The 11,634-nt window shown below is 35.6% G+C and overlaps 1 protein-coding gene across 1 annotated transcript in view; it reads left to right on the top strand.

Moving 5' to 3' along the window:
- Positions 1-152: 152 nt before the first annotated feature.
- The window catches only part of LOC123534222 (uncharacterized), a 35,172-nt gene continuing 23,690 nt past the window's right edge, over positions 153-11,634 (top strand). The window contains exons 1-6 of the mRNA XM_053520447.1: positions 153-215; positions 3,170-3,307; positions 5,233-5,254; positions 6,294-6,497; positions 6,909-7,003; positions 7,447-7,529. Of these exons, the coding sequence (XP_053376422.1) occupies positions 153-215; positions 3,170-3,307; positions 5,233-5,254; positions 6,294-6,497; positions 6,909-7,003; positions 7,447-7,529 (605 nt within the window). The remainder of the gene's footprint in view (positions 216-3,169; positions 3,308-5,232; positions 5,255-6,293; positions 6,498-6,908; positions 7,004-7,446; positions 7,530-11,634) is intronic.

Genomic DNA, 11,634 nt, shown 5'->3' with positions numbered 1-11,634 from the left:
ACGTATCGAAATATTAATGGGTAGTAAAACTACTATCAATTTGAAAAAATAATCCAAAAGTATGTGTTGCATATGTTTTCTGTGTACTAACGGTTTTAAATATAATTGTTAGAGCTTTACAGAGTGCTGCCTATAGGGGCCTCTATGGCCGAATGGTAAAGTCGTTGATTTCCTCATTTGCCCGTAACCGCTTTGGTTTCGAAACATCGTTTGGCGTATGTAGAAATCTTGCACGTGAGGAAGCCATCCTGCAGGCTTCGAGAAGACATTTTTTGTTGACCAGACAAATGACTTATAGAAAAAGGGATACTGTTTTTTTATATTGAATCTATCTAGTAATGTTGATTGTAAATGGCGAGACTTGCACAAACAGATAAAAATGCTTCAAACGCGTATTGAAGCTAAATTTCTTAAACTTTTAAACAAAGAAACGTACTGGTCACTGACATCGTAAAAGCCATCAACGTACCATTCATCATTTGAGACATTTTATAAGTATATTTACTTATTTTTTTACCGGGGCAGTCGTCTATTTTCTGGGTCTGTATCACAAACCTATGTATTTAGAAAGATGTCAGGCAATTATAAACTGAACTACGATTATTGCTGAAATAGGATTGAATTTGGAATGAAAATATATCACGTATTGGGAGATGAAGAGGACATAATGCCGTGCCTGATCCTTATATTTTACATACATGTATGCATGGATAAATTGTTTACTGGTATGCCTAGTTTCACGAACAGTTACATGGTATGTATATAGACAATTCTGCCTACTGTATGATATTATTCTCTGTGATGATCATAAGACAAAAACGGAACCGGAACAATCAAATCTTTTTTATGAAGCTTTCATCAACCTGTTGATACAATGTCATCATGCAGTCTACTTAATGCTTCAATAAAAACACATTATGACCTCCTAAAATGAAGACCATCCAACTTTCAAGACCACTGTTTTCAGAATGGAATTTGTCTTCTAATGTTAAAACAATGATCACACACCCCTTTAAGGGGACGCATATTGCTACATTCACAGTTCATACAGCAATGCGGAAGGGGTGCATATTCAAGAAATCGATGGTGGGAAAATAAAAAACATATTCCTAAACTGATGTAATACTGATGGACACCTGTAATATTCAGTATTTTGTGGATAAGGATGTGGTACTATGAATGTAATAGGAAAACAGAGGTCTTTGTGAAAGTACATTCAACACAAAATATTAAGCTTTTGTTTAAGGAAAAAACAGGTTTTTTACAATAACAGTGTTCCAAATAATGTTGAAGGGATGAGATTTTCTTTCTAACACACCAGGTATGCTTAAACATGTAAAAATTTAACACCACGTCAGTTCATCTCGGGATGGACGCCATATTTCTCATTGATAAAAAATGTAAACAAAAAATTCAGAGTGGGATTAGCATTGCAAGGGCATAACATGACATTCTACACAATGAATACCTTAGAACAGATATCTAAGATGCTACACAGGTCAGGTGGGTTAAATGCATAATGTCGATCACTTGAAATTCATCTTGAAAAGGTGGTTAATTTTAGTTTGTTTACATGGTTTTTAGTTTTCCCACGACTTCTCGGCGATTCACTGCAAATGTATTACTGCGACGGACGAAAGGTAACTCTAATAAACAACGGGAGACAACTTAGGTGTCAGCACGTGTACGATTTTTAAAAAAACATGTAGATGATTATAATTTCTTATCAAATAATGAATCCTATCCAGATATTCGTCTTTAATATTAGAAAATTATTAATTTCTGTGGACATTTGTCAAAAAATATTACTTACAGTGGACTACTTTGCGCATCAAACTGGTTTCCGCTTCAGTTGTGAGGCACTTCCGTTATACTTTTTGACAACAATAACAAAACACAAAATGAATCAATAAAGTCACTTATAAACCGACTGCTACTTAAATCAGTGTAAGTAAAGTTGTTGTTACAACATTATACATGTTCGTTACGTTATGAGATAAAGTTTATCTTGAACTGCATAATCCATTAATTACGTTTAGATGATATTGCATTTACAACTAATTTGACCCCGTTTTTTTACATGAATGACAGCATTCTCGTGCAACTCGTGCAAACAGAGTTATGAAAAGTATGGTGGAGAATTCAAGGACAAATTATAAATGACATTAAAGTGAGGATAACTGTATATTCGTCCAGTTTTGATCATTGACATTCCTGCTGTGTATTAGTAACTTTTGTGAACAAGATTAGAATGTTGCTTTTGCACATATACACATTGATTGGACCTCTCAACCAAACTTCATACCTTATTTTAGGGATTTTTAAGACAATACATTTTCAAAAGTTTGTTGAATGTGTTTGGATATTTAAGTGCATTGTAGTTCATGAATACCAAGTTAAAAATTAATAATGGCAACATTTCTAGGCCTTTATTGTAAGCCACTAGACTTCTGTAACGATAAATGTTTAATGTATTAAGGGGAATATACTCTTTTAGTTTTGGAATGTGGCATTCCTTGACCACCGTATCTTTTCTTATGCACTACTTTGTAAACAAACTAAATAATGTGTTTTAGCTCACATATGCGAAATGAAAAGCAAGACAGTGAACTTATTTCACATTCTTTCTTTAAATTAGAATCTGTAGGACATTGATAAATGTTTGGACAAAGTGAAGCACTATTATTTTCGCACCAAAAAGTCTTAATTGTTGACTTTAAATGTACACAAGAAGTCTTATGTAATTCAACAATAACTTTCTTGTTTCAGTTTTTCTCATTTTTATTTTAGTGAGCAATCCTTTGTGTACTTATAACAGTTGAAACAGTATTCATTTCATTTACCAAAACCTTGTACTTTTTTGCAGGTAAATTTTATAATACCCCACCCACTTTTTTCGCATTTCAAAGTATGCGTCCCCTTAAAAGACACTTTTGTTCATCTCAAGTGACTCGAAATCACAAAATATCATAGGTAATGTCTGACCCAAATGAGGCACATCCAATTCTTACGTCATAATTATACTGCATGTACAATGATAGTCTTTTTTGAACTTTCTTTGAGATACTTTGATTCTATCAATACTTAAAATATTTAGTTTTCTGTTTAAAACATAAACAGTAAGTCACAATGATATCTTAGCACTTCTTTGTGTCTGTTTTATCAAAAGAATAGAGGAGAAAGTGTTGCGAAAGACTTCGAATCCAGGCGTGGTGTATACGAAGCAATAGAAACAGATCAAAACCAGGCACTTATATTACTCGTGGTTTGGGTCGAAGCTGTTGCCACGGAAATAAATAAATTGAAGGTAAGTCTTCAGGAATGGCCAAAATCTATAACTGTGATGACTATTCAAAATAAAGATCGAGGACTAAGTTTTGATTTATTTCTGGTCGAAACTTTGTAGGTAAATCAGGACAATGGTCGCTCAGAATCATACCATCCAATATGAATCTAAGTATTTGCCTGCTCCGTCCATCATGTAAGACCATTGGTAAAAACCTGATTAACCAAAACAGCTTGCGAAAAAATAATGTAAGTTTTGTATTGATCTGTGTGCGCTTTCCTTTCCTATCATGTAATTCAAATTTCTATTACAAGTAACGGAAAATTTCACTGCGCATTCTGAAGGTAATCTAAATGTTAGTAGTATGACATTGCAACTCGTTTGGATTTCTTAGTCGTCGCATATAATTATTGTGCGGATTTGTGTTGCAATTTTAATTCTGACTTCCTTTGTAATTCATTTGAGTATTCAAAACGACAAAATTTAGATCATATGGCAACTTTCAATGTTTTGATGTTAGAAGAATATCTCAGGTGTTCTTCCAGTCATTATTTCAGTCGCCAAAGAGCACCTTGGTAGAATAGCAGATTGTCCGAAAGCCATGTGGATGATTTTCGCATTTTAAAATATCCACTTCATCGTTTGAGAAACAAGTAATTGGAAATCAGCCGCAATCGATGACTCATCGTCCTTTGTAAACTGAGGTTGATATGTTGGTTCTCCAAAAAATCGAGCTTTTAATGAATAACTTTATCAAACGTAAACAAATTTAAAACGAAATTTAATACTTTCTGATTTCTATTATCCTACTTATCCGAATGCATCGAAGAGCAAGAACATCTTAGTTATGAAAAATAACGTTAAGTAAGACATTAAAAATATCTTACTCAAACAAGGATGGTAAATATATAGGGGGAAATTATCAAACATTACTTCGATCAAGAGTAAATACAAATATCACAACTGGAAAAGAACTCGAAGGAAAGTACGAACGTTACACGTGTTTGCCAAACAAGACACAATTTACAGACAGTTCCCAACTTCGACCTTTGATAAGCTAACCTTTAACAAATTTACATACTCGCTAGTGAAATAACTATTCTCACCTTGCACTAGAATTTATCACAAATATACTGAACAAGAAAATGTTGTCTTAGATGTAACTGAATTCTAAGCAGAAATGTTCGAATAAATTGTCATATTTACATTGATAATGTATCTTGATCATGTTGATACAGAAAAACGGATTCAAAACTTCCCTGATATCCGAACTCTTAATCATCTGCATTTTAATAACAAAAAAACTTTTGCACTATATAAGAACATTCTCATCCATCAGAGGTTCGTCAAAATCCCGAGACGAACCTCTGATTTATTTCCATCGTTTACTTGATGAGCATGCGCACTCGTAATAACTATCGGGAGTGGTTTCAGCCAATCATTGTTCGCCATTATTTGGAACTCCGAATTGAAACTTCAAAAAATATGTAAACAAGATACTTGCTTACGATGGATAAAGCCTGTATTCCATGATTGCGATAAATAAAGATTTATTCCTGTAATTCGACGTTAAGAATTTACATCAAGAAATAATAATATTCGTCGTAAATGGACATCGTATTCCCTCGATAATATGGAAAGGACGCGGTCACGCTTTTCACGGATGATTTTGATTGGTTCGCTACGATTTGTCGCGAAATGACGCTGATTGGCTGAAACGTTTTACCTGTAATGTAACCAAACCACAAATATCGGCGAAATGTGCCAGAGGTTCATCCGGGGAACCACGGTAGACCTCTGGTATGCGAGAATGTATAAGAATTGCATTTACATTTTATTGTAATTTGTAATATATCTTGTATACTATTTCATGTAGATCTGATGCCTTGTAGATTGTATTTGTCGATGAACCTGTTTTTAAAGTATTTATTAATTTGCATTTGCAGCAAGCAGATGACGGAAAAGGAGGTATGTAAATCCATTATATTGTAATAGTTTTTACGGTACTAGGGATGACCTTCTAACAGTTTACTGAATAAGCCTTTTGTTTTGTTTTGTTTAATTAAAGAGGAAAAATCACATAATCATTTCATCAACCATGACTGAAAGTATATTTTTAAATAAAAAGTACCACGGCTACGAGAGAAAATGATTATTCATAGATCTGCATCTAACAAAACCAAATGATTCATATCAATTAGATGAAATCGCACCTAATGACTAAAGGGTCAAAACAATGCAAGGATCTTTTGGGAAGCCAGTGACATAGCAAAACATGACAAGTAAATTTAGAGGGAGCGAACTCTTAGTTCCTGAAAATATTGGTGTGTGATTCACGCTTTTTGTTTGAAAAGCGGGTATGCGCAGTCTAACTGACTAGTTTCGTTGATTATGATGCTATACAAATAAACGAAATTGTTCTTTATTCCATACAAACATTCATATTGATATAGTTCCTAGATGTTCACTTGTCATATACTATGTACCTATTTTCCACAAGACAGCTGTCTTCAGGTACAAATGTACAGTTATACTGCCACATTGTATACGTCTTCTTTTGTAATCTCTACGCATTGTGCTGCCCATTATGTGTCTGTTTCCTGCACATAGTATCTATATATTGTTACATGACTGCTGTTGAAATGAAATTGTGTTAAATGAGGCTTTGGGATTTCTTAGCTGACAGAAACATAGAACAGATGTGAAGAGTCAATTTACGTGACAGTTTGTTTTAACCGTATTTAGCATTAATTCAATAAAATTTTAGGCAGCAAATGTAGAGGTAAGCGCACAATGCCAAGGCAAACGTCAATGGCTGTTTTAACTCGTCTGAGTTTCACTGGTAAAACTGGTATATTGTTATGTTTATGCACAGATAAAAAGTACGAAAGAGAAGTAATGGTATTGTAATTTATTTCTAGGAAAGAGGTCAAAATAAGTAATGGTATTGTGATTTATTTCTAGGAAAGAGGTCAAAATAAGTAATGGTATTGTGATTTATTTCTAGGGAAAAGGCCAAAATACGCAAAATCTTACACCACGGTTACATGCGATGGTAACACCAGCAATTTGCAAACGCATTATAAAATGCCTACGATTAGTCGTCCACGTGAAGGGAAACTTATTACGTTAAAGAGTTGGGAAGTTCAAGGTCTTCTCCAGAACTGTGAACAGAAGGTTCTGAAAGGAGGATTCGGTGAAGTATACGTATGTAAGTGTGTCCATTGTATATTAAAACATTATCTAAAAACCCTTTAATATTACTAATGAACACGATGGTCATATGACAATATAATCAATTTTGATGTGAATTGTAGAAAACCAGTAAAAGCTGAGTTAAAACATCGAACAACTTCTTTGTTCTGTTAGGAAATCTTAGAAACTTGTATTTACTGTTGCGTTATAAATCAAAATATTTCAATATTTATTTTCAAAACTGTGCTTCTGAACTTGTAAAACATTTTAGAAATTCAGTGTAAAGCATCAGAATATTTGCGTTGAAGCGGGAAAATTATATTATTTTATCTTTTGTTTTCAAACTTTTAACTTATATTTTATATGTCTAGTGTGTTTAAAAATGCTTAAAAGAAATGCTACATTCTTTGATATTTTCAATGCCTAGCGAGTACGAAAGTGCCTGAATTAGATGTCCGCGTGGCAATTAAGAAGATTGTGTGTGAAAAAGATGATCAGACAAAAATGTTATCAATATCTAATGTAAGTACATGTACACGTTTATTAATTCACACTTCTTGAAATAAAGAACTGTACCCGTATGTAAAATACTTAAACCCGTCTTAACATTCTTATTTCTATAACTTAAGGATGTAAGAGCGTTTACTTTCAGGATATCCGCCATTTTGAAAATAATGTTTCTTTTACAAACTTTATTTCAAAAATAAATGCTAAATCATTAAACTATTGCTAATAATGTACCATACAATTGAACAGATTCTACTTGTTTCGAAACAAACTTGCACTTATTTTTAGCCGGCATTTGCCTTAGTCTGATTTAAAATGCATATTTGGGTAGGGTTCGATAATTTTAAATATGTATTTAAGTAGATTAGGTTTTGTTCTGATTGTTTTGAGATAGAGAGAGTAATAAAGTGAGATGATTGAAATTGATGTAAAATCTAATGATTTGTTCCTTTCTACAGGAAAAGATAGCATCAAGGGTGATGCATTTTGCAATTGTGCCTTTGATTGCTTATATGGACGAGGAGCTCGAAGACAATAGAAGGTTTGTCTTGTTTTTTATCTATCTATTTTGTTGTGTTAAGAGTTCAGGTGATTTGGCGAATTTTCCAGCTTAAGTTGGCTGGCGCCCCTCCAGGCATTCTGGATAAAACTACTAACTCTCCGAAAGGCAGTTAGAACTATAGAAGGTTAATCTTTAACACAAATTAAATGCCTAATAAACTACCATGTGAGGATCACATAAATCCAGAAACTGTATATGATACAATAGGTAGATAAACAATCAATCTAATAATACCGATAAAGCATAGCAAATTTTACTAGAGCTAGAGAATTTATAAAATCATTATACTTTAATAGTTCTATAGTCATACTGCCTGTTCAGTATCTTTCTCACTCTCTCTCTCTCTCTCTCTCTCTCTCTCTCTAAGCCTAGTTGACTAATTGAAAGCTAGATATTTTGCGCAGATATTCTAGTAAAAGTGAATTATAGAGGCAAAACTTAAAGGGCTGGTAAAAATGTTTAAGTGTAAAAAGAAGAGGGTCATGATGGCACAGATCTATAACATTGGCGAAACAGCTTACTTAAACAGCTTTGTCGGAGGGCATGGACATAAATTATCTGTGAAATAACTTTGAAAAATGGGCCAGTGCTCTCTGACAAAGACATTTTAGGTTTCATCTAAACAGAGGAGGGAAATGAGGAGGGTAAGGCTCAGGTACGAATCGATACGAATTACTACGTTTCTATCCGTGGCTAGACGTAGCTATCAGCACCGTATGTGTGACTAGGCTATTAAGGTCACCATTGAAGGAAGCATCGGAATTTCGTTTCCGTTCCATACGTCCTAGATAGCCTACTAAAGATATTTCATGAAACTTATTCTATTTTATTATCACACCAGTGTTGTTTGTGCCGTGTAGTGGCCGTAAAACGTTCCCAGTACATTCAATCAGGGCTGTTATATTTCGATCTCCTCAGATCCTTCAGCACGACTTTTATGTTGTGTTATTAGTACTGTTTAGTTTCTCAGCATGAACATTTCGGCCTGGGTGGTTCCAATACTCCCGCTTTCACATCTTTGAGTATTGTATAATCACCCCTTGGATATGGTGCCTGCTTTTTAATTTTGTCTTTTGGCAGTTCCTGTGATATGAAGGCTCGATAATCTCAGATCCCCTTTCTAAATTCAAGTTTGTTTAGTTCTGCCCATTGTTTTCTCGTTTAGGGCAATCCCATTATTTTAACTGGGGACCATACGCCGCTTTTCATTGAATTACACACTAGTGTAGCATTGAAGGGTTCCATGTGCACCGCCGTATGAACACATCTGCGGATGTTTCTAAATTGTTTTTTTTTATGTATAAATGTTTAGTTCTGCTCAACCTGGGGCTAGAGGGCGTGGATGGTAGCATGCATTTCCACTACCGTCCATGAACAGACTCAATCAAACCGAGCCTGCAACATTTTCGTTTTTGTTGTGTTGAGCGACCTGTGGAGTTTCCACTTTTTCGATTTTATTATCACAGCAGCGTTGTTTGTGCCGTGTGGCGATCGTAAAAAGTCTCCCCGTACATTGGTACTGTTTAGTTTCTCAGCATAAACATTTCGGCCTGGGTGGTTCCAATACTCCCGCTTTCACAGCTTCGAGTAATGTATAATCACCCCTTGGATATGGTGCCTGCGTTTTAATTTTGTTTTTTGGCAGTTCCTTTGATATGCAGGCTCCATAACCTCAGATTCCCTTTCTAAATTCCAGTTTGTTTAGTTCTGCCCATTGTTTTCTCGTTTAGGACAATCCCATTATTTTAAATGGGAACCATACTCCGCTTTTCATTGAATTACACACTAGTGTAGCATTGAAGGGTTCCATGTGCACCGGCGTATGAACACATCTGAGGATGTTTCTAAAAAATTTTTTCTACTTTTAGCATGTGTAAATGTTTAGTTCCGCTCAACCTGGGGCTAGAGGGCGTGGACGGTAGCATGCATTTCCACCACCGTCCATTAACAGGCTCAATCAAATTGAGCCTGCAATATTTTCGTTTTTGTTGTTTTGAGCGACCTGTGGAGTTTCCACTTTTTCTAGTTTAGCTCAAATTATCACCTCATTGTCCGTAATACCACAGTCACACATACGGCGCGGATAGCTACGTCTAGCTTCGGATAGAAACGTAGATATCCGTACCTGAGCCGTACGGATTGATACGGATTACTACTATAAGGTACGGCTCAGCTACGGATCGATACGGATTATTATGTTTCTATCCGTGGCTAGACGTAGCTATCTGCGCCGTATGTGTGACTGGGGTATTAAGCTACAGTCACATATACGGATATGTCCGTGCGTTGACGTACGGTGCGGATGGGATTGGTCTTTGGTGGGGTTGGTACGGATAAGTACGGAGCAGTACGTCTTAGTACGGGGGAAATAGTAAGAAACAGGGAACAAAAAATACAAGACCCGAATTATTTCTACGTTGACATACGTTTTACTGCGTTTGGCAACTTACCCAGCACGTGGACAGGTCTGCGGTGAACTACGCTTTAGTACGAGCAGCCTCGGTTAACTACGTCAAACTACTATTATTACGGTACGTTCCAGTACGGATAACTAAGTTTTAGTACGTTTCACTACGGATGAATAAGTTTCAATTATGTTGGACTAAAGTCACGCTCAAATGGCAACAGTTCGCTCAAACGTTTGTGCATGTTAATACTCTAGTCAAACACACGGTACGGATAACTACGTCTAGCTACGGATAGAAACGAAGTTATCCATATCGATTTGAACATGAGCCTTACCTCAAAAAAGTAATCCGTAATGATCCGTACCAACACGTGGTAAAACGTATTCAAGCCTTATCCCAAACTTGCAAGTTTCTCTAACTTTGGGACATACACAAAAGTTTGAGCGATCCATAGCCATTTGAGCGTGACTTTAGTATAACTTGGTATTAACTTATTCATCCTTAGTTAAACGTACTAAAACGTAGTTATCCGTACTGAAACGTACCTTGCCGAATTGATCCGTAGCTAACGCAGTTATCCGAATTTGACTGTACTTAAGCGTAGTTCAACGTAGTTCCCCGCAAATCCGTCCGCGCAGTAAAACGTAGTTCAACGTAGTACTTATTCGCGTCTTGTATTTTTTGTTTCCCGTTTTTCAACACTTTTCCCTTACTAAAACGTACTACTGTCCGTACTTTTCCGTGTCCGTCACCCACAGGCCAATCCAATCCGCAACGTACCTCAACGCACGGACATATCCCTATGTATTCGTATGTGTGACTGTAGCTTCTAAAATTGGAGTCACGCTCAAATGGCTACGGATCGCTCAAACTTTTGTGCATGTTCAAAAGTTGAAGAAACTTGCAAGATTGGGATAAGTCTTGAATACGTTTTGACCAAGTGTGTGATTGTGTTATTAGGTAAAATTTGACCATGCAACAGTAAATTTTCGGATGATAATATAAGACGGCAAGGGACATTGTATTGCATGGCAATACTCCATTCACTTGTTCATCAGTTTTTGTACTGACAGAACAACATACCATTTTCATATACGGAAAAGGGATTGCCAAATCAGTCATTATGAGATATGTTAATAGACAATTGAATCAAATACCGTTAATATTTCTGTAGTTTAGAATTTGGAAATATATATTTTAAGTTGTTTAATTGTAACTTTTTAATTCCCCTGTAGTCAAATATGGCCCCGCCCCGGGGGTCACATGGTTTATGTAGATTTATGTAGGGAAAAGCTTTGAAAAACCTCTTGTCCAAAACCACAGGGCCTAGGGCTTTGATATTTTGTATGTGACATCATCTACAACATTCAAATTTGGACCACATGTATATTTTTGAGTGGCAAGATGAACCTTGACATGAGTTGACATTGATCTTGACCTAGTGACCTACTTTCACATTTCTGTAGCTACAGCCTTCAAATTTGGACCACATGCATAGTTTTGTGTACCAAAAACAACTTTGACCTTGACATTGACATAGTGACCTATTTTCACATTTTTGAAGGTACAGGCTTCAAATTTGGACCACATGCATAGTTTTGTGTTCCGAAATAAAATTTGACCATGATTTTGATCTAGTGACCTACTTTCACATTTCTCAAGCTACAGCCTTCAAA

Source organism: Mercenaria mercenaria, chromosome 12 (genome assembly GCF_021730395.1).
Source record: "Mercenaria mercenaria strain notata chromosome 12, MADL_Memer_1, whole genome shotgun sequence".
Classification (NCBI taxonomy): domain Eukaryota; kingdom Metazoa; phylum Mollusca; class Bivalvia; order Venerida; family Veneridae; genus Mercenaria; species Mercenaria mercenaria.
This window is presented reverse-complemented; position numbering and strand designations above follow the sequence as displayed.